The 26,508-nt window shown below is 37.9% G+C and overlaps 1 protein-coding gene across 9 annotated transcripts; it reads left to right on the top strand.

Annotated features, from left to right (window-relative positions):
* The first annotated feature begins 159 nt into the window (after nucleotides 1–159).
* On the top strand, nucleotides 160–26,445 carry tbc1d4 (TBC1 domain family, member 4). Of its 9 annotated transcripts, none has more exons than XM_043249506.1 (21): nucleotides 160–1,490; nucleotides 6,518–7,123; nucleotides 8,093–8,182; nucleotides 8,843–8,947; nucleotides 9,185–9,317; nucleotides 9,404–9,495; nucleotides 9,588–9,698; nucleotides 10,691–10,813; nucleotides 11,372–11,422; nucleotides 13,336–13,544; nucleotides 14,709–14,861; nucleotides 17,314–17,465; nucleotides 18,173–18,382; nucleotides 19,155–19,157; nucleotides 20,059–20,220; nucleotides 20,849–21,007; nucleotides 21,113–21,357; nucleotides 22,261–22,420; nucleotides 22,567–22,736; nucleotides 23,576–23,752; nucleotides 24,492–26,445. In XM_043249506.1, the coding sequence occupies exons 1-21, from the start codon at nucleotides 1,095–1,097 to the stop codon at nucleotides 24,723–24,725; spliced, it is 3,741 nt and encodes a 1,246-aa protein (XP_043105441.1). In that variant the 5' UTR covers nucleotides 160–1,094; the 3' UTR covers nucleotides 24,726–26,445. The 9 variants fall into 9 exon arrangements, with proteins under 9 accessions (XP_043105441.1, XP_043105444.1, XP_043105442.1 ...); XM_043249509.1 differs by having other exon boundaries at nucleotides 13,339–13,544; XM_043249507.1 differs by having other exon boundaries at nucleotides 162–1,490; nucleotides 10,694–10,813.
* The last annotated feature ends 63 nt before the right edge of the window (nucleotides 26,446–26,508 follow it).

The following is a 26,508-nucleotide window of genomic DNA, read 5'->3' on the forward strand; positions in this document are numbered from 1 at the left end:
GTGGCAGTTGATGTGTGATCACTACATTTGAAACATCACGACAAGTGCAGTATTTGATATGAATAAAATGTTGCTCAAATCAACCTTCACATGCACAGGATACCTTTGAATTCACACTGAATTTTACAAGTGCGTTTAACCTAAACACACCCTGAAGCTCACCCTCACCCTACTTGCTAGAAATGTGAAGAATGCTTTGTCCACAGCACGTCTCTGGACTTTAAGTGGAATTTAAGTGCATGCTCGTGGTAATGGTAATTTCAATATTCACAACCCGGTTATGCTGTCACAAAAAGTCAGCCCACGAATGGTGTATTTTTGTAGCGTATAAAGAAGCTGTCTTTCAAAAATGTTAATATGAATAAAAAGTGTGAGAACTAGCTTTAAAAAGTTAAAATACCCTGAACCTGAATAAAGTTGACTTGCTTTGCTCAGGCAGTCCAGTGCCGTGTGTTTCCCGAAGACAGGGGAGCCAGAGATCCACACACACACACACACACACACACACACACACACACACGCTCAAGTGAACGCCTCTCCTATGGCTGCTGCGGCCACTCCTCCTGGAACAACAGCACTCTGTTCTCCAACGCCGTTAAATGACACAATAACGACTGAAAGTGATGTTCAACGACTTTAAAGGTCTCCAGTTGATCTGCAACTTCACGAAGGAGGCGTCTGCCCGCCGCGGCGTTCACTATCCGAAGCGCGGAGACTCGAGAAATCTGCAGGAATAAAACGCGCCTCCTTCCAGGAGCTGTGCATTGATACACTCACGCGAAACGTCCAACTTCACATGCGGATTACTCAAGCCCTCAGACTCTTTGAATGGCCGTTTTTTAATCTTTAAACAGCGATCTGACCGTGGAATAAAAGCTAAAATCATCGCTGCATCCCAAAAGCCATTATTTTTGTACTTAAGCTCTCCGGGACACACGATCCTTGCGCACTTTTGACTAAAGCGTGAGTGATGTTTCCAGCTGCTTTCACACGATACTGACCCGTGCATGTATTTATCGAAGCGTTTAGCGGTATAAAGGCACCGAGTTGTTGCATAAAGCAGCTAAAGTCTTTGTCCCGGAGCCATTGGAGAGATGGAGGGACAGGATGGGAATAATGACAGTAATCAGAAGGCAGACAAAAGGTTTGCGCTCTGGTATATGGGCTGGTCGTCTCTGGACAGGCGGACCACGCTGCCCATGCTGCCCTGGCTGGTGGCGGAGATCCGGAGGAAAAGTGAGAAGAACGAGTCCGGTCCCGCACAGGCCAGAGAAGTTCAGCTGTATCTCTCGGCTCCTCTGATCCGCTGCGTGCCAGCAAGCAGCAGCAACCCGTCCGTGTTCATATTCGAGCACAAAGCACAGTTTATCTCCAGGTTTATCCACAATAGTCATGACTTGTCTTATTTTGCCTACCTTATCAGAAGTCAACCGGATAACCCCGAATCTGAGATGGCATGCCATGTGTTCAAAGCATGTGATCCAAACCAGGTATGTACGGTCACCCATTCAGCTGTGTAAGTGTTTTATTTGTTAAAAACGCAGTGGTTAAAGTTTATAAATCGATATTGCTTTGGCTTAGAATGGCATTCTTTTACGTTTTTAACCCTTTTTTGCAACTTAAATGGTTTATATATATATATATATATATATATATATATATATATATATATATATATATATATATATATATATATATTATATTATTATTATTATTATTATTATTATTATTATTATTATATAAATATTTTTCTATCTATCTCGGGGTTGCCATGGACTTGGCAACATTGATATATCTATAACATATCATTGTTTTGTACAATTATTTTTAGAGGGTCACATGCTACGTTGACAAGAAATAGAAGCATGGTTTTGACATTATGTATAGTATATATGTGTTTTTGTGTATGTAATCATTTCATTCCAATGTATAAAAAAATGAACTTTCACAATGCCTCCGCCGATGCACCCTGATTTTTAGATTGACTTAGTCTTTGTCAGTTGGATAAATGCCAGTATGTAGGGCACCGTTGCGCCAGAGGAATTAGATTTACAGAGCATCATGTAAAGATGGGTCAGATCTCTCCTGGCACACGCAGAGGAAGGATTAATCTGATCAGCTAGACAATACACACTTAGAATATTGAAATCCCTCCTCCCTCTCCTCTGCCTGCTAGCTGTCATACTGCCTTGAAACGATAATAACAACCGTGATGCACTGCACTTACGTTTTCATGGTATTGATTAGAGATTAGTTGTAACGTGACACTAATGTCAGTCTGCTCCTGAGCTATATTTGAGACGCTTGTTCAGTGCGCTTTGTTGGTCTGAGTGAAACATGGATTAAAACACACGTGTGTGTGTATATGCAATAGTTTGCTATGCATTGCACTTACAAGCATTTATTTTTGTTGCTCTGTGAATTTTAGTTGAAAATAATCCTTTTTTTTTTTTCTTGCTAAATTATTTAAGCTGTTTGTGGTATTGTTGTACGATCTCGGAAGCAAAAGTTTTTAGAAGTGAACGTGAGGAAGGGAAAGTTTCGAGTGTCCTGTGAGAGCACGTTGAGTTCCAGAGGCAACATACATCACCGTCATTTATCTTATGCAAGAAAAACTGGCTGGATAGGAACACGTGCTAGATGGTCCACGAGGAATGTGTCTTAGCTCACGTCTCAAGATGGCTGCTGGCTCATTTCGAAGAGCTACTGTGCACTATAGCTCGTCCAGCGTTCAGAGACTGACTCGGCTGGCATTTCGCCATATAAATATCTCCTACTCCTAATGCAGCTCGATCAGTCCTTTCCAGATGCCTGCGGAGTGACACAACTTTTAATGCCGTGAGGGAACCTACTGGTCCCTTATTTATAACTCCACCTTCGGCATGGAATAGCCCACCCAGTGTAAGGGCAACAAAGTAGGGTTATGTTTCCTTTCGTAATGATATACTATGTGCACGCAGATGCCTGGCCTCATTTTACCGATAGAAATGAAAAGAAAGCATTATCTGTGATTATGCGGTAGTGTGTTGTTTATGCTGTGGGCAAGAAAAAAAATGGCTGGGGTCCCACTGATGCAGTTTGTTCAATGTTTATGCATTTTAAGACGGGGCTGTTTGTTTTGCAGTTTGGAGCGATCATCAAAGTATGAAGCAAGGATATACAGGATGTGCAGGATATAACCCACTTAGACCTCCAAGTCAGTTTCAGAATACAGTACAGTGTCCTTTTTTTAGCCAGCTGCCCTGAATACCTACCTGATAAGCATAATTACAATGACTCCTGGCAGGCCTGCTTAGTTTAAGGGTCCCTGTCCTCAGGAACTTCAAGAACCTCTGATTTGTAGTAAGTCATTCAGCTGAGGTTGAATGAAGCCTGACCTTGGGCCCTGCAAGATTGAAAGTGCAGAATCACTACCATCATAGTATTTCAGAACTAAGCTTGCCTTTTAAATGTACATAAAAAGAGACATCTGTGCTCTTTTCTTAGTTTTCAATCTTATTTCGTGTGGCATGACTTTCAGCTTTCAGGGCTTTTTGCATTTTATATCTTATTTTTTAAACATTGCAATAAATCTGTGTCATCCCTTTAACACGAGGAGTACAGTCACAGCAGCACGTTGATGACATTTCGCACATTCTTTAAATCACAAAAGCAAAAATACTAATAACCTTTTGAAAATAGGAGGTCGTATGCATTAATCAGTGGATTTGAATTTCATCAATTTTTTATGAAAAGCAGGAATTTCTTATCACAGCTCTTTGTGTTTAAAGACAACATGTAAAATAATCAGTTTAATCATCCTCGCAGCTTTGATGCATAAATCAAAGAGGCTTAATTTTCCTCCACTGGTTTTAAGTCTCTGTGACATACATGTCTTAAAAAGCTTTAACCATACACCACAGCCCAAACGTGTTTGAACAATTATCTGCTCTTGAAAAATGTATGAATGCCATTGCATTAGGTTACATCATATAAACCCGAGTGGCATTTATCTGTGAACATCAGAGTGCTTCACATGAGCAGTTTGTAACTGTGAAATTAAACCGTGTTTGTTTTCGCAGCTTTTGTAATTCACTCTTTTACTCTAAATCTTGCATGTTTGTTTCAGTGCAAGTAATTCATTAGACATCATCTTGCAAGTAAATACTTCAGACAATTAAGGGGTTTATAATACACTGCCGTTGATTTTCTGGTGAGGTCAAGTTTCTTGCAAATGTGACAAATGCTTTTTTTTTTTTTTTTTTCTTGCACTCTGGGCTTGTCCTAAAAACAGCTCTAGAATGCATTGCCTTTCCACTATCAGATACAAATATCTGCTTTTCGCAGATTATTCAAGCTGGTTAAACTAGGTGGTTAGAGACGTTTTGGAAATCTCTGAGTGTTCCTGGGAAATAAGTCATTTGTCAGTTAAAAACAAGCAGCCACACCCTTTGTGCTGCTTACACAGGCGGCCCATTGCAGGAGACGATTGCTTGGATGATTGTTTGCTTTTTCTCCTGATCTCAAGGAGCAATTTCTCCCAGCTGCACTGTGATTTTCCACAAGTTAGCCTTGGGGTTTTAATGAAATGTTTGCGTTAAACAGAGTCATATTTACTGAGAGACGTGTAGTGGAGCACAGAGCTCTTAGTTGTCTTCGGTTTTAGTCCAGACTCCCTGTGAAGAGCTTGGAATAACTGCATATAACCAATTGCGAAGTAAAGAATTGAGCTGCCTGTCCATGCACAACTCATTGCTACAGTGCTGGCCTGTTCTGAGTGGTTGCCAGGGTGTTGCTATGCGCATTATGAGTGGACTTATAGCATGGTTTATTTGGTTTTCTGGAAGATTACTTTTCCAGCCTCAAGTCTCTGGTTCTATTTATAATTCAGGTCCCTCCTATGCTTTTGCACACTCTTTATTGTCGGTTAGGTCTCAACAAGCTATCTTATATGTCAAGTTATGAGCTGAAATGTAATATGGTGGGTTAGGGTTTTGTTGTACTTGAGAACCCATAAAAAAGCTAATTTATATTATAGATGTAGTTCCATGCCAGTCATTTGGGAAAGCAATGTGTCAAATGTTTTGTTTTGCAAATGTTTGCTTATAATGTAAAAGTTTTCATTGATTTAAACACATTTGTCCAACATACCTGCCTTCATCTTTGTAAAGATTGACCAGTTTGCATAGTGTGCATTTGTTTGGCTTACTCTCTATTACTGCCTTGAACAAGTAATCCATGTGACCTTGGTATGGCGCCTTGTATTTTTATGCGACAGGCACTTCGTGGCCATTACAAGGTTTTAGTTCCTGTGAGACTTGCTTGTATTGACTGGATTCTTGTTTACGCTACTGCTTTGTGTGCTGTGTGCCCTTTGCAACATGCAAATATGTCTCAGAACGTGGTGTCTTTTTTTTTTTTTTTTAATGGAAAGTCACCTTCATTTGAACCATGACCTTGCTTTTACCGTTTTTCTGTTAAAACATCATGTTCTCTACTGTCTGTTTTGTTTAATGTAGCTACAGGGATTTACAGAGTATCATAATTGAATCTTATACCAGGCCTATGGTAGTCATGTAGATTAAGCCAGCCAGGCATGCTCTTCCAGTCTAGTCTGAGTGCATCTGGTGTCTGTTTTAAGACTGTGGAGCTTCATTTCTTTTCACCTTCAGTTTTGCTGGCACCAGGCCCAATTCTGTCACCAGACTGCTTTTTGTATTTTCTCAACAAGACATGTCTTGTTGCTGATAAATCAGTGTTATTTAATGTTGCCATAACCTTGTATATACTTGAGCTGGAGAGATGTGGCAGAATATTTTTGAGCTAAGCAAAGGCACAAAAACAAAAAAAAAATTTAACCCCTAAATATGAATGCAGAGTTTATGACAGTAGGATCATTCAGTAGTTAAGAAGCTACTGAATAATCCTTTCCAATAATTCTATTGATCCCAGCTGTGGCTAAATTTAATAAGGCTGCCTAATGTAATTTATGAAGTGTTTTAATTAGTAAAATTAAGTTTATGTCCTATAAAATGTTTTTTTCCTATTGTGGAAGTCAATGGTGACCAAAACAGGTTTTTTTTAGTTTCTCAGCCGTTTGATTTTAAAAAGTCTCTGCCACTATTTAAATCAAACTTATGCCCTTGCATCAACTTTCAAAAGATTCCCACTGATGTTCAGGTGTACAAAAGAGGAGATGTGCTTTTCTTAGCTTCAGGTTTCATTCTAACTGATCGACGGTAGTATCAGATACCAGAGAGGAGGCCCATCTGATAGATTTATATCCATTTGGCTTCTTTAATGCATGCTCAGGTTCTTCAACTTTTTTTTCCCTGATATTGCCTAAGCCTTAGTATTACTGATTCCTAAATTGTTCCTCAGGGGCTGAGTCTAGTTAGTTATGCAACCTGCATGTCTCCCTGCAAAAGTTTAACATAACAACTGAGACTTTTTTTATGGACGTTTTGTCCTTGTTTGCCTTTCAGTGTTTTGATTTAGTATTTTTATTGTCGATCTAATGTCTTAAACTGTTCCCCAGGTGCCTGAGGTTATTAGCAGCATTAGACAGGTGTCCAAGGCTGCTCTCAAGGAGGAAAGCAAGCCCAAGCAAGAGAGTGATGAGTCTTTCTACAACTCCCAGAAATTCGAAGTGCTTTACTGTGGAAAAGTGACAGTCAACCACAAGAAAGCGCCTTCCACGCTGATCGACGACTGCATTGACAAATTCCGCCAGCATGAGATTGAACGTAAGCGTCTGCGGCTCCTTAACGGCCAGCGCAGCTCCACTGAGGCCCCTGTGGAGTTCATTGTGGGCGACGACCCTCTGAGCTCGTCCCTTTTCGAAGTCGATGAACCTGAGACCAACCTAAATGACAAAGAACTGTCCGAGGTGGGCAATGGAAATCTGGACCTGACTAGCTCATCCAGTACGGGCAGCCTACGAGGGGCCTTTCCTGAATGCATCTTGGAGGACTCTGGTTTTGCAGAGCAGCAGGAAATTCGTACACGCTGTAACAGCCTGGCGGGCGGTCTGCAGAAAAGGCCCAGAGAGGCGGGCAAGGGGTCAACACGTAGAAGACACGCTAGCGCGCCCAATAACGTTCAGCCGTCTGATGCTGACAAGAATCGCACAATGCTGTTTCAGGTACTACATGCAGAAACACGCTTATATTTAGTCTGTGATTTCATAAACCTTAACTGGCGATTCAAAAATGTAAAGTTTTTTTAAATTGTTTACTCATGTTGGAATACAAACGATAAGTTGTTCAACTGTTTTTCACTTTCAAAGAAAGTCCATTCATTTTAGATAAAAAATGAATAATTTTACAGTGTTTTTATAGTATCTTTGCCATAGTATCAGGCAACATTTTTTTTGTTTTATAGAGTGAAAGTTAATATTCAACCCTCTACATTGCAGGTTAATCACTCACAAATGCACTTTTCTGAATTTCTTGCTAGGCTGCTGAAAAATGTCTATGTTTAGTCATTGGATATTTCACTCACCAGTTAGGCTAAGAATAAGTGGATATTTTTACTTTATGTTCTGCTTCAGGTTGCATACACACTAGGTACTCTGCCTTAGTGTAATGTGTCATCTCATTTCAGAGCATGGGAAGAGCTGTTTTAAATTTAAATAGCCCCCAAAAAGAAAAAAATAGAAATAGTAAATGTAAATATACTAGCCAATGATCATTCTCCTGCCAGGGTTGATGGACAACTTTGGACAGCTTTAACTTTTATTTTGTGAAACACAAAAATGTTTTTAGTGCTCTGTTTTAAGGTGAACTATCCCTTTAACCTCTAAAACAGGCCTACGCATGCAAATGCCTTCTCTTTGAGAGACGAAGCGCTAAATCTTGCTAATTAGCATGCATGACAGTCATGCAGTCACACGTTTTCCTTTTAAACATTTTTCAAGGATAGGTGTCTCATTTGGTTAAGAAATCAGTTGTGGCTTCTGTGACTTAGATGATGAATAGAATTGATGTGATGCAAATTTTGCTTTAAAAAAAAAAAAACACTGCATGCTGGGTTATCAGTTATCGGACATTTAGCTTGATATTTGTTTGTTTTTGTAAAGCAAAGCATGCTCTCAAATGGCTCTTTTGTGCAGGTTGGACGGTTTGAAGTGAATCTCATCAGCCCTGACACTAAATCTGTGGTTTTGGAGAAGAATTTTAAGGACATCTCTTCCTGTTCGCAGGTCTGTGTGTGTAAGGATTAGGTTTGTTTGGTTTTAGAGATAATCTCTTTCTCCCTCTCATATTTAATGTCACCATATGTTATCACACAGTGCTGTTCAAAACAAGTACCAAGCTACTGACGTGAGGTTTTGTAGCAGATTTTACTTTAGATATTTTTATATCTAAAGTATTTGCCTTGATTTTGAAATGCTTATAAAAAGATAAAATACTAAAACATTTCTTACAGTTTTCCATCTTGTGTAATAAAAGTTCATGTTTTGAATGTGTATGTATACCGAAGTGATGCGAATGTTCAGACAATAAGTCATTAGTCAATATTAGACAATAAATTACATTAGTTAGTGATTTTACCATCATTTTTGCAAAAAAAAAGAGATGTTTGTAGGCAACGGTAAATCACCATAAAACACATTTTTAAATGCTTATTGTTGTATAACACCCGTGTTGAGAAAATAAAAATTCTATGTATTACCAACTTGACGCAATAGTATAAAATTCAACTGATGTCACGAACATGTTTCACGCAATCAGATTTTAAAGGCAGAATCATTTGTTTTATAAAGTGAATAATTTTGCTGCTCTGTCTTGTTGTGTTGCGTTGTGACATGCAGCTCAATGTACTTTTTCTTCTTTGACGGATTTTGTTTTTTGTGCCGCAGGGTGTTAAACAGACAGATCACTTTGGCTTCATTTGTCGGGATGCTGTGGAGTCTGGCCCAGCCCAGTATGTGTGTTATGTGTTCCAGTGTGCTAGTGAGTCTCTGGTGAGTCCTGTCCTGCTTGCAGCACCTGTTGTCGCCACACAGATCAATTATTTATTCTAAGCTACAATGGAAACAATGACTCTGCCTTGCCTGTTTTATGGATATTGCCTTTAGCACGCCGATTTCTCTGTCAACAGAATGCCACCAAGAGTATGAATAGAACTAGACCTATGATTTTGCACACAATGTATATAAAGATTGTCCTGTTTGAATTGAGACAACTTTTAATTTTCATAGGTGGATGAAGTAATGCTCACCTTGAAACAAGCCTTTACCACTGCAGCAGCTCTGCAGAGCTCCAAGAACCAAATCAAACTGTGCGAAGCTTGTCCTATGCATGACTTGCACAAGCTCTGTGAGAGAATAGAAGGTAAAGCCACCAGCTTCCATCAACTCTCTTGTCCTCATCCCGCTTTCAGCACAATATTCCAGTGTGTTTCTCTCTCAATGTCCCAGGTTTGTATCCTCCCAGGGCGAAACTAGCCATTCAGAAGTACCTCTCCCAGCTGAGCGACAACGAGCAGGTCAACATATTCGAGCGGGTGCAGGTAGGTACACAAGCAGAAATTTTGCAGACAAAGTAACTAATTTAAATTCTTTATTGCATATTTAGTTTTGTTTTTTCCCCCTCATGCGTTAGAAAATGAAGCCAGCATCTGATCATGAAGAGAACGAGCTTGTGATTCTTTCCCTCCGACAGCTGTGCGAGACCAAGCAGAAGTCTCATGTTCATATCGGAGAGGTCCCACAGGTAGCGTAACTGAACAAACAACATAAATGCACCGCTTGCTTCGCCCACCCACGCTGCCTTGCAGAGTCATGAAACTGTGACCTCACTCTAATTGGATAAGACAAATTGGAAGTGTCATCTGAAAACAGCTATAGATTAGAACAGAGCTCCTGAATGAATGCAGCTGCCCTCATGACTGTGGTGTGTTATGTTAGAGTACTTGAGAAAAGTACTTGGAAAAATCTCTAACTGCTTTCAAAGTTGACGTGAAATTGAAATGTACCCTGTGTACTTTCTGGTCTTATTATTAATGATTTATTAAATAATGCATGTTATAAATTTTCAGTTGATACGACTTGGCTTGGTTGTTTATTTGAAGTCTATTTCAAATAAATGCTGTTCTTTTGAACTTTGTATTCATCAAGGAATCCTAAAAAGAAAAGCCAGTTTTCAAAAGTTTAAATAAAATGGCACAACTTAGTAATAAAAATATATTTGATGGTAATAAAAATGTTTCTTGTGCACCAAATCAGAATATTAGAATGATTACAAAACACTATGACAATATGACACTGAAAACTATAATAATTATAATAATAATAATAATGATAATAATAATAATAAATAATAAAAAATAATAAAAAATCTGATTTGCGATCATAGGAATAATTTTGTTATATATTAAAATAGACACATTTAAATTTCAATAATGTTTGACAACATAAAAATATATAATCAAAAGTATTTTAATATATATATATTTTTATACACACACACACACACACACACACACACACACACACACACACACACACACACACACACACACATATATATAGTTGCAAAGTGTAGTTTAGATGAGTGATGATTTGTTCCTGGTGGTCAGTCATATTTAAATCTATTGAGTAAAATGTCACCAAGTGCAGACGCGATTTTCATGAATTTCTCAGAAAACTCTGTGTGTGGCACATTCATTCTCGCTTAATCACTCCCTTTATACCTTTGTGTGTCAGCAGAATGCTTCTGGCAGCACCGTGACCTCTGATAACTCTATTGCTGGCCGCAATAAACTAGATGTGTTGAAGAACAAAGCTCGGAGTTCTCTGACAAGCTCCCTGGAGAACATCTTCTCAAGGGTATGTGTGTGTGTTGTGCGTCTATGTCTTAGTAATCTATGAATGGGGATTGACCCATTTACTCCACCCCTTGTACTGAATAATACCTTTGTTTGTGTACAGTATTATAATGAATCAACCATCTGCTGCATTTACTCACAAAACAATATCTATGTGTAAGGATAAAGATCAGCTAAGCCTGAATTCCTCATTAGATGTGTGTGTGTGTTTGTGTGTTCAGTGAAAGAAACAGTTTATCCAAAAAATCCATTCTTCCATAATTTGCTCACAATCATGTTGTTCCAAACCTGTATGAATTTTTGTATTGGAGCTCAAATTGAGATATTTTTTTGATGGCCAAGGTTTGATATTATTACATGGAAAAGACAAGCATTATTATTTTTCTAAATATCTTCTTTTGTGTTCCACGAAAGACAGAAATCATACAGGTATGTGAATTATGAATGACATGTTGATTAAATGATGACAGTATTTCTATGTGTTAGTGTAAATCCTGAATTTCAAGCAGGTTGCTGTTGTTTCTTTATTTGAATTATCATTATATATTTTTTTCTCTAGGGGGCCAACCGTATGCGAATGCGTCTCGGCAGCATGGGAAGTTTTGACCGCGTGAGTATCGCACAACACGTGAATACCAGAAACTGTCATTTTAACCCCAGCTCTTGTTCTCTCCCTGCCAAGAATCACATCTCAGTTCTGCCCCTGCCAGCAAGCATGTATCTGTGGTGTCAATTATCACCACATTCTGAAAATAATACCAATGCTGTGTTATGATACACTACATGTTTTTCAGCATCGGCTTGTGTAATATGATTGAATCTGACCTGTCAGCCTGGTCAGGAGGTCTCGCTTATTGGGGGCGGCTTGTTTTGACCCCGTCTACCTCGCTGTCTCGGTGGGGTGTGAAATGTGAGGTGTGTGTGATGGTAAGCTGAACACGTCTCCATGGAAAACAAATCGGTCAGCTCTTCCTTCCCACGGGGTCCTCACATGGCCTCAGAGGCACTGCCAATGTGAGCTCTTTCTGTCGTGCTTAAAGTCTCAGTTACATGTTACAATCCAGCAGCTCCTTGCTCATAGCTCTCTTCTATGTTCCATATGGACTGGGAGTCGGTTCTGAGAATTATGATCATATAGTGAAACTAAAACGGCAATAAATGTATTTTTTTAAAAAGGATAGTCTACCCAGAAAATTATATTCTGTTATCAGAATATTTTTTATTCTGAGGATATTTGAGAAATAAGTGTGTTTTTTTTTTTTTTTACATAGTCAGTGGTTAGCAGAACTATTTGGTTACCAACATTTAAAAATTCCTTTGTTCTTAAATTCCTTTGTTTTGGAATAGTATGAAGGCGAGTAAATGATAACAGTTTTCATTTTTCAAGGGAACTGTCACTTTGAACCTTTTTTGTAAAATGAAAGTTTTATTAAAAAACTATAAAAATAAAATAAATATGTATTTTATAAGGTTATGGAAAATCTTGAATGTCAGGCAAGTTTATATATTAATATCTTTATTGTAGTGAATATCCATTTATCTGGTAATGCTCTTCCCTAATATATTTAATAGGCTAAATGTTGCTTAAAACTTGAAAACTATAAAGTAATGAAGAAAATCCAAAACAATGATGAAAATGATCAATTTGTGTGCAAACTCCAACTGAAAAATGCTGTATGTTGTGGCTATGGTCATTAATAAAAAAAATAAATAAATAATAGTTTATTACTTTCTTAATAATTTGTACAATTACTTTTAGCCAGCTGTTCCTATATTGATCAAACTTAGGCTGTAGAAAGGTTCCCATTCCCTTTGTGTTACTCTGCCAAGAGAACTATTATGTTGTTTGGATCATTTGTTTTCCCCAAATTTAGCTGTAGGCAGCTGTAGGAAGTGGACAGGGCTTATGATTTGTGTGCGAGTGGAAGGAGAGAGAGCGTTGTTCAGCCATTGCTGGTTTCCTGGCCCTGCTGTGTACTGACTCAGAGGAGAGCATGGGTTCAGGAACTGCCATAGCGCAGGGACAGGAAACAGAGTGAGGAAGAGAGCCCCTTCCTATAGCCATCACAGTAAACAGCTGCCAGAAACCTCCATTGTGCTGCAGTCCACCTCCAACGGCTCATGTCTGTCTGATGTGGCTCTGTGACACAGACTATTAACATACAATAGATCAAGAAGTGTGTGTGCAGTCACGCTACCACCAACACAGCTACTTCTGCTTGGGGAAGCGAACCGAGACTCAGGCTGGACGGGGAGAGGGAAGGCACTGGGTGAGTCGAGAACCAGTAGTTAGATGTGGCAGGCGTCAGGTCACTTCTTTTGCTTTGTCTGAAACTTGAAGGTTGTACATGCGTATCTCAGAAGATTGTTTGTTTTTGTCTGGAGAGTGGGTGGAATGTGAGGTTTGACTCTTTTTGGATAAGCTAACTTTTTATTTGTGAGGTTTGAGGAGACCTTGTCTGTATTGGGTCAGGGTTTTGGGTCCATCTCTTCGCTGACCTGGTTCGTTCTCTGTTCACCCAGCAGGGCGACTCCCCTGGTGACTCCCCACCTGGGACTCCACCCAGTTACATTGAGGAAGACCCAGATGCCCCGCAGTTCCGGCGCCGGGCGCACACCTTCAGCCACCCGCCCATCAAGAAGAAAATCTCCTTCACTGAGGTTTCCTCCCAGGCCTGTAAAGCTCCGCTGCGCCGACAGCAGTCTTTGGCCCCTGAGCTGCTACAGAACAGGTAACGCGTCACTTCCTGTTTGCTCTCATGTGATAAAGTCATGTATCTTTCCCTCTGTTTTTCAGCAGTCATATGATTTTCAGAATGTAGCAGCAATGCGCTGGCTTGCTAAATATGGTTTAATACAGTACGTATAAACTGATAAATTAATAATTTTAGCATGAATGCTTACATGGAAAGAGCATGTGGCATGCTGTGTATTGCTGGACTAATTTAAATTATATAGAAAATTACTAAAATTGAAGGGTATTCTGTTTGTGATTTTTATTTAACCTTTTGTGATCTATATTTGTTACTTTAATGAATCAGATTTTTATTTATTGGATCATAGCGCCTGACAATTGTTCTAAAAATTAGCTGAATTAATTATATGGCACTTAATTTAACCAGTATCAGGATTTCCTGAGAAGTTTATCCAAGTAAGGGTATTGGGTTGAAATCGTAAGCATTTTTTTTGTCATATAATTCTCTTGCTTTATGGCAATTCTTGAAAACAACTTTGTTCTTGAATTTTTGTCTTTTTTTTTTCTTTTTCTTTAAATACGGATTTTAGAAATGCTGGTTGATACAGATAAACTGGTAATAATTTTTATGTAAATGCCATTAACTGATACATGGCTGCTATTAAAAATGTAAATTTAAAATAATAAAGAAATACAACAAAAATATAAATGTAAATATCTAATTAAATAAAATATGAATTTGGAGCTTCTGATAGAGTTTAATAAAAAATATATAGTACTTGAATTTATTGATTAATTCTTTTTCAAGGCCACCAGTATAAGGTAGCAAAAGTAATCTTGGTGGAAATAAACATATATAATTAAATATCCAGTATAAGGCATATATATTCAATATAAAAATATAGGTTTCTGAAATGAAAAAGTTATTATATAAACCAATGTTTATTGTAGAGAAATATAATCTCTGATATATTTTATAGTGTTAACATTTCTCTGTTTATCTTCATTTCTACTTTTTTAGCATATAAAAAAATAACAGTAAAACAATCTCTTTTTCCTGTGCAAAATCTGTGCTCTTGAAGGAGTGTTTCTTCTGCTCAGAAGCTTTCATGTGTAGTAGATTGTGGTTTCATGGCAGTGTTTAGACCTCTGTAATGTAATGTGTATTTGTTGTGGGCCTTTTATGTTTCGGCTCCCTCAGCACCGTTGGTTACACGAGAGCGCGCAGTGTCTCTGAGAGCGAGTCCTACTTCAGTCTCTCATCCTCCTTCCACACCCCCACTTTCCTGAAAACCTTTTACCAGGGCTCCCTCGGCTCACTGGCCTCCCTGTCGGACAGCGGGAGTCTTAAGAGGTGAGAGGGGGCTTCGGTTACGGGCCGAGTCCGTTTCCCCCGGGGTGTCTGCGGTTCGAGCTGATGGCGGCCGCCTTCTCTGCGCCTGTCTGTTTCTTAACCCAAAGGCTTCAGTCACTTTGTCATCAGTCAAGAAGAACCACTTCTTTAACTTACTCTCTCTTCCTGTCAAAATCGTTGGACTTTGTCATTGTCCACTGGACACGAGGGATGCGTTGTTTGCATGTTGGTGTCTTTACTAACTAATGATAAACAAAAGCATTTATCACCTATATTGTATCCAGCTGCAGAACTTTCTACTAATCTACACTCATATTGAGAACCATTTATGCCGTTATGTTGGATAATAATTGAGAATTCATTATTAAATACGTTGCCAGGTTGGTTTGAAAAATGTCAACTATCTTTGGTGTTTTGATTTCTGTTTATACCTGACTAATTTTTATTTAATTTTTTGTAAATAGTTAAATGAATATTTCTCATTGAGTACCATTATTAATGTAAAGTAGGATTGAAATAATAGGATTTCATGTCAGGCTGGTTTTAGAGTGGTTTTGAGCAGAAAACCATCTAAAATTTGCAAACCAGATTTATAAAGGTGTTTTCAACATCTTCCTACATGCATTGTTTATGTGATGCTCTCCAAAATGGTGCCAGGCTGACACGGAGGTGACAAATTGTTGAAACTTACGGTTGAGCCACCAGTTAGATTATTTTAATGATTGTTTCTGGGCCTTGATCGAGTTAGGATCCTTGCTGTCTATGGAAATGTATTAAAAATATCTTAATTTGTTATTCTGAAAATGAATGAAGGTCTTAAAGGTTTGCAACAACATGAGGGTGAGTAATTCATAATAGAATTTTCATTTTTAGGTAAAATATCCCTTTAAGTGTTCTTTAATTAAAACTAACTGCAACCCATTCACAAATCTTTGATTGTGGGACATCAAAAAAAGTGACATTTAACACATTAAGACCCACATTTACAGTACATTTCAACAACACCAGTTTGATGTTATTATTAGTTCAGCCAAAATATAAATCATGTGATAAACCGTTTACTCACCCTCATGCTGTTCCAAACCTGTATGGAATACTTTCATCTATGGAACATGCAAGAAGATATACAATGGAAGTCAGAAATCTGGTTCCCAAGATTTTTAAAAATATCCTGTGTTCTGTAGAAGAAGCAACAGGTTGTAGACTATGAGCATTTCCCTTTAAATAAATGTTATGTTCTAAATCCATTTAGTGGAAAGCATTTAATTTTTTATCCACATATTTTTGGTGCTAAAACCTGTCGGTTTTGTTTTACATATCAATTTGCACCCTCTCTTAACCAAGTTAAATGAATTTTTTGTTGTGTTTTTCAAGTGGGAGTGTATTATATAGAGAACACACAGGGAAAATTTGTGTGAAAATATAGACCCTCTCCCAAGGGTCTCTTTACAGGACAATTCTGTTTGACCAAGCTTTTGTGCGAGTGGCTTGGTCTACGAGTGCTCCTTCATCCGAACAACAGCCACCTTGGGCTCACTGACAAATGATGTTCCTCTGTGTATTCGCCCTTCATTTGTTTGACATAGTGGGCTCTAATGATCCAGTGAACGCTCTGAAAGGAGGAGATAACATATAAAATGTCACATCCTTGGCCCGGCTCTTTTTTTTTCTACAAATTGGAGAGAAGGTCTTTCTGTCTGTGTTGAATGTCACCAGCTGTCTCTTGTAATTGAATGTTCAGCACACCTGTCGGTTTGGCGGTCTGGGTTAGTCTATTTCTTTAGCCAGCGTTTAATGCATAACATTCAAATCCATTTCACGCTTTCGTTAACTCCGCCTGAAATGTCTTTGTGTATTGTTGTGGTAACTAAGTGAAGAGTCCTGTGTAGAGAAAATAGACAGAGACTGCATTTGAATAGACTTTAAGCACATTTTGTTTTTTCACCTTCTTGGACCCTTTGTGAAATGTTTTCTATAATGGAAATTATAGAAATGGAAACATTGGCAATAAAAAAAAGTGTTTCTTGAGCACCAAATAAGCATATTAGCATAATTTCAGAAGGAACTTGTTAAAAAAAAAAGTCACATTGTAAAAATATATTTTTATGTATTTTATGTAGTTGTACATAAGTTGACTGAATGTTTTGTATTGATTTGTAATGTTCCTGTGTGCATTCTATAGCAATTCCTCACTCTATCCACTTCTTAATAGTTTACTCTTTCCTTAAAACAGGTAATCTGTGTTTTATGTACGTCATGCATGAATCTAATTAACATCTTTATATGACTGTCTAAATGTACTACTTGTTATTGCTTTTGCTTTTATGTTACATAAATCTATGTTATTTGCTACCTTATAACTGGTTTGACTGCCTGTTTTGAGAGCACATGGCATAAAAATGTTGCTTATCTGCTAATTTAAATAAGCATGCCGTGTTTTATTTCTCTGCAGTGGTAATGGAGAGAGCAGGAAGAGGTCTCTGTCAGGCTGTAGTACAGATTCTTTGACCTTGGTACCTCCACGCAGAGTTTCTTGGCGCCAGAAGATTTTCCTAAGGGTGGCGTCACCCATGAGCAAACCCTCTGCTTCTATGCAACACGTGGGTGGGTGTACATGCTTTAGCGCACACACAGACAGGTGTAACATTACACTCTGTTCTCCCAGCAGTCTATTTATAGTCAACATCGCAGGAGAAATCATTGTTCTGCAAGCTTCCTTCATAATTCTCCCTTTTATTGAGATTCAAGAAAAAGCAAGAGTAACCGTGGTATAAATTAAGGCTGTCAAATTGATTATTTCATTATCAAAGTTTGTGGTTATATAATATGTGTACTGTGTTTATGTATTTATGTATTTGTTTTATGTGTGTATATAAATACACGTGTGTGTGTGTGTGTGTGTGTGTGTGTATATGTGTGTATATATATATATATATATATAAACAAACTTATTTTGGATGCAATTAATTGATTTGACAGCCCTATATATATGCACTGTGTAATTATAGTTACTTAATGGTATATGAATTAAATTCTCTTTTCCATTATATTTTATAATAATAATAGTGATAATAAACATAATTATATAATTATATTATAATTGCAAGATGCATGTGCCATTGAATTACCAAATTCTGTGGTGTATATATTGTATCATGATATATGAATGGTAGTTTACTTTGACTGACAGTACTATGATATTGTTGGCAATATCATTTTATTTATTGTTTTGTCAAGGAAATCACTTTATTTTATTCCATGCCATTTGAGCATAAGTCTTACATTTTTAGTGAGCATCTGCTGTTTTTCAGACCACATGGATGGCCGGGAGCTGCTGCCACTTTCTCCTCGGGCTTTGAACCAGGATCAAGACCCTCAGGTCAGCCCCCTGTCCCCAGAGCAGGGCTTTGGTGGAGAGAAGGGCCAGCGCAGTCCAGCTGACTACAGGGCCCTGTGGAAGAAAGCCATCCACCAACAGATTTTGCTCATCCGCATGGAGAAAGAGAACCAGCGCCTGGAGGGTTAGTGTTTCTACTCGTATTCCCCTCTCTTATAATTTAACCTTCTTTGGCCTTCTACAGTGGGTGAGTTAAAAAAAAAAAAAAAGAAAATATATTTTTTATCTAGATGTTTTAATGTATAAAAAAGGTTATATTTTTATATTTTAATATACTATACAACAACAACAAAATCATGAATGAATTAATATGAATTAATTCCAAGGTAATGCATAAAATGTTAAAATAAACGTAACAAATGAATCTCGAAAGCTTAACCGTAATTACTATATAAAACCTACAGCAGTAGCATTTATGGGACTTTATGGAGGCACAGAAGAGGGAGTGTTTCCTCCCGTCACTCCGATTAGACTGTTGTTTTTGCCCTGACCTTATTTTTAGAGGGGCAAGTGCCACTGCTTCTATTTTACATTCTGGGGCAAAGTTAATTATAGATGGGAATGTCTGCATGACGTTCACGTTCCTTAAGAGTGCATTTGCAGCTCTGTGACCTCTAGGCTACATATTCAGTCTTAGTCTTTCAGAAATAGTTTTTTTTTTTTTTTAAAAACAAAGTCTCTTTGAGACTCCTTAATAGATTGTGAAAGGTCAATATTGTGTATTAGTTCAACTTTGCTCTGGAATCGAAAAGCTTTGCAAAATATTGCCCTCTGTTGGCCAAACTGCATCACACATAAGCCTCAAGTCACTTTCTCTATCTTTTTTTTTTTTTTTTTTTTTTTTTTTTTTCTGTGCGCTGTTGGATGGGCCGAACTGAATAAACATGTTTAAGTAGAAGGTAAGAATATGGCCGTGGCATAGATTTCTCGTCGGAGCAGGCTGCACTTCAAGCAGTTGTTGGCATGATACTATTTTTTTTTTTTTTTTTTTTTTTGGCTGCAATGTAGTATACAAACCAGCATGAGGCTACATCTTCTCTAGTGCAGATAAACAATAACAGTTGTTTTTTAGGATATTGCTTCATGTTCATGTATGCTTTTACCTTCGCTAGTACAAATATGTTGTGATGTTTTAAGGTTACTGTAAAAGGCCATGCCATTCTGAACCTTGTCTAAAGTTGCTATGGAGACTTGCAGTCCACGTAACCCAAAATATCAGCAGCATGCTACAGTTTATTCGCAGTGAAGCACGTTTGGCTGTGAAGCTTTCATTGTACATGTATTTTTTGTAAACATTGTTTATTTGTTTTTAGAAATGGAAATCAGTAAAATTATTGTATGTATGACAGCGATGATTCAGCGATGGTTCTTTTGTTTTTACTTGTGGACCCAGATTTTACACTGGACATAAATCGGTGAATAGACAAAATACGAAAACTGTGTGTGTATATATATATACTGCATATGCTGTATATTTCTATATAAGTTATGTTTATAAAGTTTTCATATGTTCTTAAACCAATCTGATGGAATTTTATTATGAATCATATTGATATGGTATTAATTTAACTTGAATTTGGCAGCGTTTTCCCCTTCTGTCCACATTTTTGGGTCACACCTTAACACTTGAGAACCACTGACAAAGAATCTCCCTCTGTCTCTGTGGTAAGAGCAGGTGATGCACATGATGTATCATTTCATTTTGACACCTAGAATGCTTTTAGAACATAATAGCAATGCATTCATGTGTCAGCTGTTCTGAGTAAATAAAAATCTCACTAGCATTTTTCCTCCCTGCAGCCAGCCGTGATGAATTGCACATTCGTAAAATGAAGCTGGATTACCAGGAAGTCTGTCAGTGCTCAAAAGAGGTGCAGGCCCTTTGGGACAGGAAGTTGAGCAGTCCCTGTCGCACTAAAGTTCAGTGGGACAAAGAAGAAATCCACGGTGCTGTCTGCCAAGGTATGAACGGTTTAATCTCTTTACTCTTTACTTTACTGTTTAATCTCTATCAAAATATTTTGGTCTAAATACATTTTTTTTTATCATTTATATTTACTATTAACTATTATTCTTATTTGGTGCTCAAAATACATTTCAAATAGGATTTACATTTTAAGGAATATTTTTTTTCTGGATAATGTATATAGTACAAAAAACATTTATTCGTTTTTTTTTTTGTTTTGTTTTTGTATCTTTCAAATAGAAAAATGTAAAAATATTTTTTTAAAAATTTGTTTAACCAAGTGTATGTGTCATTGCTAATATAACATTGTCTATTCTTAAAAACCCTTGAGAAACATTCACATCATGGACGATAACTATAAAGATGATCATAAAGATTCAGTTCTAAAAATCTTTCTCAATAATAAAAAAAATAGTCCACACCGCAACTGTAACAATAAAGGCACGTTCGCGGCCAATCAGAATCCACCCTACTGTCACGAACTTGGAAGATTTAAGTGGCAGAGGCGTGTGCTTTTAGAATAAACAGATGATATCATTCACTGGTGTGTATGGTTGTCTTTATAGTTATCGTTCTTGGTGTGAACAGGGCTTTAGAGTTCCTCCCTCTGTTCGTTTGTTGTAGGTGTCCCCAAAAATCGACGAGGTGAAGTATGGCTCCTGCTCACTCAGCAGTATCGTCTGCGTCACCGTCTGCCGCAGCGGCAGCAGCCCCCTGAAACTCCTTATCAGGATCTCCTCAAACAGCTCACAGCACAGCAACACGCCATCCTGGTCGACCTCGGTCTGTATCCAACCAAAGTGCTTACAGTTTATGGAGCCAATTCACAGAAGACTGTTATATTTTTGACCCAGCACATTACTGAAGTCATGTTCCCGTTCTTTCCAGGCCGGACATTCCCAACACACCAGTATTTCAGCACTCAGCTAGGAGCTGGACAGCTATCTCTGTACAATCTCCTGAAGGCCTACTCCCTGCTGGACACGGAGGTGGGCTACTGCCAGGGGATCAGTTTTGTGGCCGGTTTGCTGCTGTTGCACATGAGCGAGGAACAGGCTTTCGACACGCTCAAGTTCCTCATGTACGACCTGGGCATTCGCCGACAGTACCGTCCCGACATGATCTCTCTGCAGGTGCGCTGTGTGTATAAGAGTATCAGCTTTCACTAGTTCATGTTTCTCTTTCAGAACTGGTATGTTTGCTTATCTGATTATGCCTATTGTTAAATGAAGCAGGACTGGTTTTTGTGACGGTTAACAGAATGAGGAGGAATGTGAATTTGTTGAAATGAATGTTATATGAATTACCTTCCGGTTGTAATAAAAAACTATTTAACAGATTGAATAAATGAAATGAAACATAACGCAAACATAGTGGCTTAAAAAGCTTTGATCGATGTGATTGGTCAGCTTAATACTACTCAATCTTTCTCACACAATCTTTCTTTTTTAATAAAGATGAGCTAAATCTTTTTCATATTTACGTGCGTATTAGTGCGTATCATATTTATAAAAGCTTGGATCGCAATGCTTAATAGCATAACCAGCTCAATAAAACTCACTTTGTCGGTTTTATTGGATACGTTAATAAGTAAATGAGTCATAAATGTGGTGGAAAATAGTATATTGTTGAAGGTATTGTAACTGAAATGTTTCTGCTTAATGCTGCATCCACACCACTAGGTGTCAGTCTAACATTCAGAGCAACTGCTTTATTGGCTGGCAAAACTTAAATTAAAATGTGAGAAATGTACTTTTAGGGTTTTGTGACAATGCAAATTCTATTACAGAGACCAGAACAGGGAGTACTTGACTTTAAACACACATTTGCTCAAGCGGTATGCAAACAGCCGTCTCCACCTCTTGTACACCATTTCCTCCTCAGCTGTTAGTGGTTATTCATCATCAGATGTGCCAATGTTTAATCCCGAGAGAGAGCGCCTGTCTCAGCCAGTCGCATTTAAGCTCGTTTAAAGTTCACTCCTCTAAGTGTGAGGACTTTTCTTTCTCTGTCTCTCTCTCTCTCTCTTTTTGTAGATCCAGATGTACCAGCTGTCCCGACTGCTGCACGACTATCACCGTAACCTGTACACTCACCTGGAGGAGCACGAGATCTGTCCCAGCCTGTACGCCGCACCCTGGTTTCTCACTCTCTTCGCCTCTCAGTTCCCGCTGGGCTTTGTTGCCCGTATATTTGGTATATTTTACTTCCTATCTAAATAGCTCAGATCTGAATGAATGTATGTGATTGGGTTCGGATGGTCTTGAAAGGAACTTGTGTGTTAAAATGCGTCAGGTGTTGTAGCCTTTGACTCTTGTGCTTGTATGTGTGCTGTGTGGCAGACCTCCTGTTTGTCCAAGGCACGGAGGTGATTTTTAAGGTGGCCCTGTGTTTGCTGAGCAGCCACGAGGGAGAGATACTGGAGTGCGACGGCTTTGAAAGTATTGTGGACTACCTTAAATCCACCATCCCCACACTCACTCACAGCCAAATGGAAGAGACGATCACTAAGGTACATTAAAAAAGGAATAATTCCCTGCTGCATGTCTGAGGGGTTTGGGTTAAATTATTTACTTCATCAAAAAAACAAAAAAGAGAGTTTTTACACTTTAAACACCCATGTTACTTTGGGAGTAACTGTGTACGTTTTTTGAATATATAAAGAATTTTATTTAAAATGTATAGTATTTAATATTGTCTACACTGTGACCTTTTTTTTTTTTTTTTTTTTAATATTCACACAATGAATGCAAGTATATAAATAACATCAGCCACGGTATTATGTTAAAAAAAAGTATATTCTATTACAGTATTTAATATTTAATATTTAATATTTAACCTTATTTTTATTTATTTTTTTAAATACATTTTTTGTTTGTTTTAGTAATTGTAGTTTTACACTGATTAGCCATGGTTTTTAAAATCTCCTCCTTAAATGTAAAATATTTAAGTAGCACATGGCAAAAAAAGATCCCTTATTTTATGACTACTGAATACGGATTTTTGATAGTAGGCAACATGCATTGTTTAATATTCACTAAGTGGTGCAACTTGCTTAAAAAACCAACCGACTTGAGCAAGATTTCCATTTATGGAAGATTCCATTTATGTATTTTTTTTAGGATAGGACAATATTTAGCAGAGATCCCACCACTCTGAATTTGAAGGTGCAAAAAAATCTAAATATTGTTAGAATTGCTTTTAAAGCGGTCTCATTTAAGTAAAGGACTTTAGTAACTTTATGTAAAGGTATGTGTGTGTGTCTCAGACAGCATTTAATTTGAATGAACCTGTGCCATATTCTTTGAAAATAACTATCGTTATGAAATACTTAAAAACGTTGGTTTGCAGGCGATCGAGATGGACATCTCCAAACAGCTGCATGCGTATGAAGTGGAGTACCACGTCCTGCAGGATGAGCTGTCAGACGCACCTCCACCATTGGAGGACTCCGACAGGCTAGATAAACTGGAGAAAGCTAATGCCCAGCTCAAGAAACAGAACATGGACTTATTAGAGAAACTGCAGGTAGATGTATAACACTATCACAGCGATCTGAAAAGCAGGCAAGTGTCTTGTTCCTTTGTTGCCAGTGTGTGGCAGCACAGTACCAAAACACAAACAGCCTGAAACCTAAGATCTTTACACATTCAACTCTGTTTACTACCAAAGAATATTAAAACGGAATTTTGCTTCAGTGTTTTACCTTTCAAATGAAAAATAATGGAAATTCGGTTACACTTTATTTTATTTTGCTTATTAGCATTCGCATTACTAAAATATTAGCCATTTATCAGTGCTAATTAAACACATGCAATGCCTTATTCTACATCCCTAATCCTACCCAATACCTAAACTTAACTACTCAACTACCTTACTATTAATTTGCAGACAATTACAAATTTATTGAGGGAAATGTTAACCAAGTTAATAGTTAACAAGTGTTACCTATTCTGAAGTGCTACCGGAAATTCAGTTGATAATAGCTTGTTAATTTATCGTCCATAAGTTTTTCTGAATTAATGAATTGTGCTCAACTCCATTAGTGTAAGCATAATGTCGCAACATGTTCATCTCTAAGTTGTTCCTAAAAGCAATCAATAAATCACTATTTTACTTTACTTTAACCAAATAAATGCAGTAAGACCTTTAAAAGTCTTAAACGTCCAAACTAACAATAGTGTATATGGTTAACATGGCAAACATTTTGGATCGTTTCTTCACAAAGTTCCCTCATTGATTGTCGTGTTTGGCTTTCGTATAACAGGCGGCTCGTTTGAAGATTCAGACGTTGGAGAGCAGCGTGGAGAGCTTCCTTTCACGCGAGAGCAAGATGAAGCACCTGATCCGTTCTCTGGAACAAGAGAAAGCTTCCTACCAAAAGACCATTGAGCGTATGCGTAGCAGTTTGCCATCGGACGCCATGGCTGATGTAGAGATGACCCAACTCAAGTCCAGCACCAATGGGAAAGCCAAAGAAACTGCCTGCAAAAAGCCTTGAATCACTATCCTACTGACTGAAGCATCATATAGGTACATCAGTAGGCTTCTTCCTCTTTTGTGTTCCCATCATGCCTCACCTTTGATGGCCTATAATTGAGAGACACGTTTGATGCCTTGCAGCCTCACAGAGAAAACTTGAAAACAAACGAAAGCGTTTCTTTCCAAAGAGCAGCACAACTAGTGCATTAATGTCCTCGAGTGACTTTATTCTCACTGTGAAGGTATTTTCTTTGACCTGGCGCTCCAAATATTTACCAGGTCAAATTTTGCTTAAAGTGCTTCACCTAAAGTGCAGACAGGGTTTCCTCTGCTGACCAGACTTCCCAGTTTGAGCTCACAGACTTCGAGCGAATCTGTAAACATGAAGAGTAATTTGTCTACAAACCATGATCTTCGATATTGCACAGTATTTTGTGTGTGCATTTAAGAAGTGTGCCTGAAGAATGTTGTGTTGGATACTATGCCATAAAAATGAGTGTGTGCAATCTTTGAAATGCAGAGTGTAATGGTCGCCTGGGCATAAAAAAAATATCCCACAATCCTTTGGGGATTTTACCATTATTTGGGTTTTTTTTGTTGCACTAACTGTCCTTGACATCTGCGCAAATATTTTTGTAGTATAAAAGAGTGCAGGGGTCTTGAGTTGTATCGAAATATTGCTGTCGTGGAGAGCGGCTCACAAAAGATGTCTGATGAATATCTGTCAGAACTTCTGAAGCATTGTATTTCATTCATTTTTTTCATCAGACATTTGTATTAAAGGCTTTTTTGATGCTATTTCATTTTGGCCTTGGCATACAGGCCTAATAGCACAAAAAACAACAGATGAGACATTGGTTTAAACCACCTGTTCAGCTTGATGGTGGCCAAATATGATTGTACATATACTGTAAGAAAAATGACACTGTATTGGTCACTTATCTAGCCGCATGAATGTGAAGCTAAACAGGAATATCTACTTGAACACTCATTCTTGATTGTCTGTTTTTAAATCATCCTGACCACACCGATCAGAACCTGCCTAGTTTTGACAGTTTAATGAATGAATCACAAATGTAGTGAGATGATAAACTCTAATGTAAGGGTTGTTATAAATGTAAGCAAGAGCTTCTTTCTGCTATCATTCTATGTTCGAGTGAACATAGTATGGCAAAAAAGTGACAATTAAGAAGTGTTATTGCTGGCCTGTTGGGGACACCAGGGCCGTGAATATTTGAACCGATCAGCTTTCTTTTAGCTACTGATTGTTTTTTTTTTTTTTTAGAAAGAGTGAAGAGTGCATGTTTAATCAAGGGCTGCAAATACATCACTTGTTCATAGGAGGTACATCCTAGCAATACATCAAAAGTTTAACAATGTGAAGGATAGGGAGAAATGATTCATGATGCAAGAACAAGGTCACATTGTTCAACTTTTCAATATTTCTCAACGCTATTATAAAACACGATGCCTTCATACAACAAAAATACATAAAGCAAATGGTCTGATGATACTTTTTCATAGTTTGCTTAATGTGCCAAAACTTGTTGATCATTACATTACACGTCTCCGCTAGTTTGTTGGACTACATTTTTCGGATGCATTTTTTTTTTTTCTGCTATGAATCTTTGGTCACCATTGAAAGCGTGTGTGCAGTGTGCTGACAATGTCTTGATTGTTTCTTTTGATTTGGGCTGAGTTATCAGTCCTCTATACTCCATTAAAATCAACTTTTTATACCTCAGCTTCCATTTATTGTTAATATTAGTTGTTCTCGCCAAGGTAAGCGTTCTGTAAAGCTA

The sequence above is a fragment of the Puntigrus tetrazona genome, chromosome 9, assembly GCF_018831695.1.
Source record: "Puntigrus tetrazona isolate hp1 chromosome 9, ASM1883169v1, whole genome shotgun sequence".
NCBI lineage: Eukaryota > Metazoa > Chordata > Actinopteri > Cypriniformes > Cyprinidae > Puntigrus > Puntigrus tetrazona.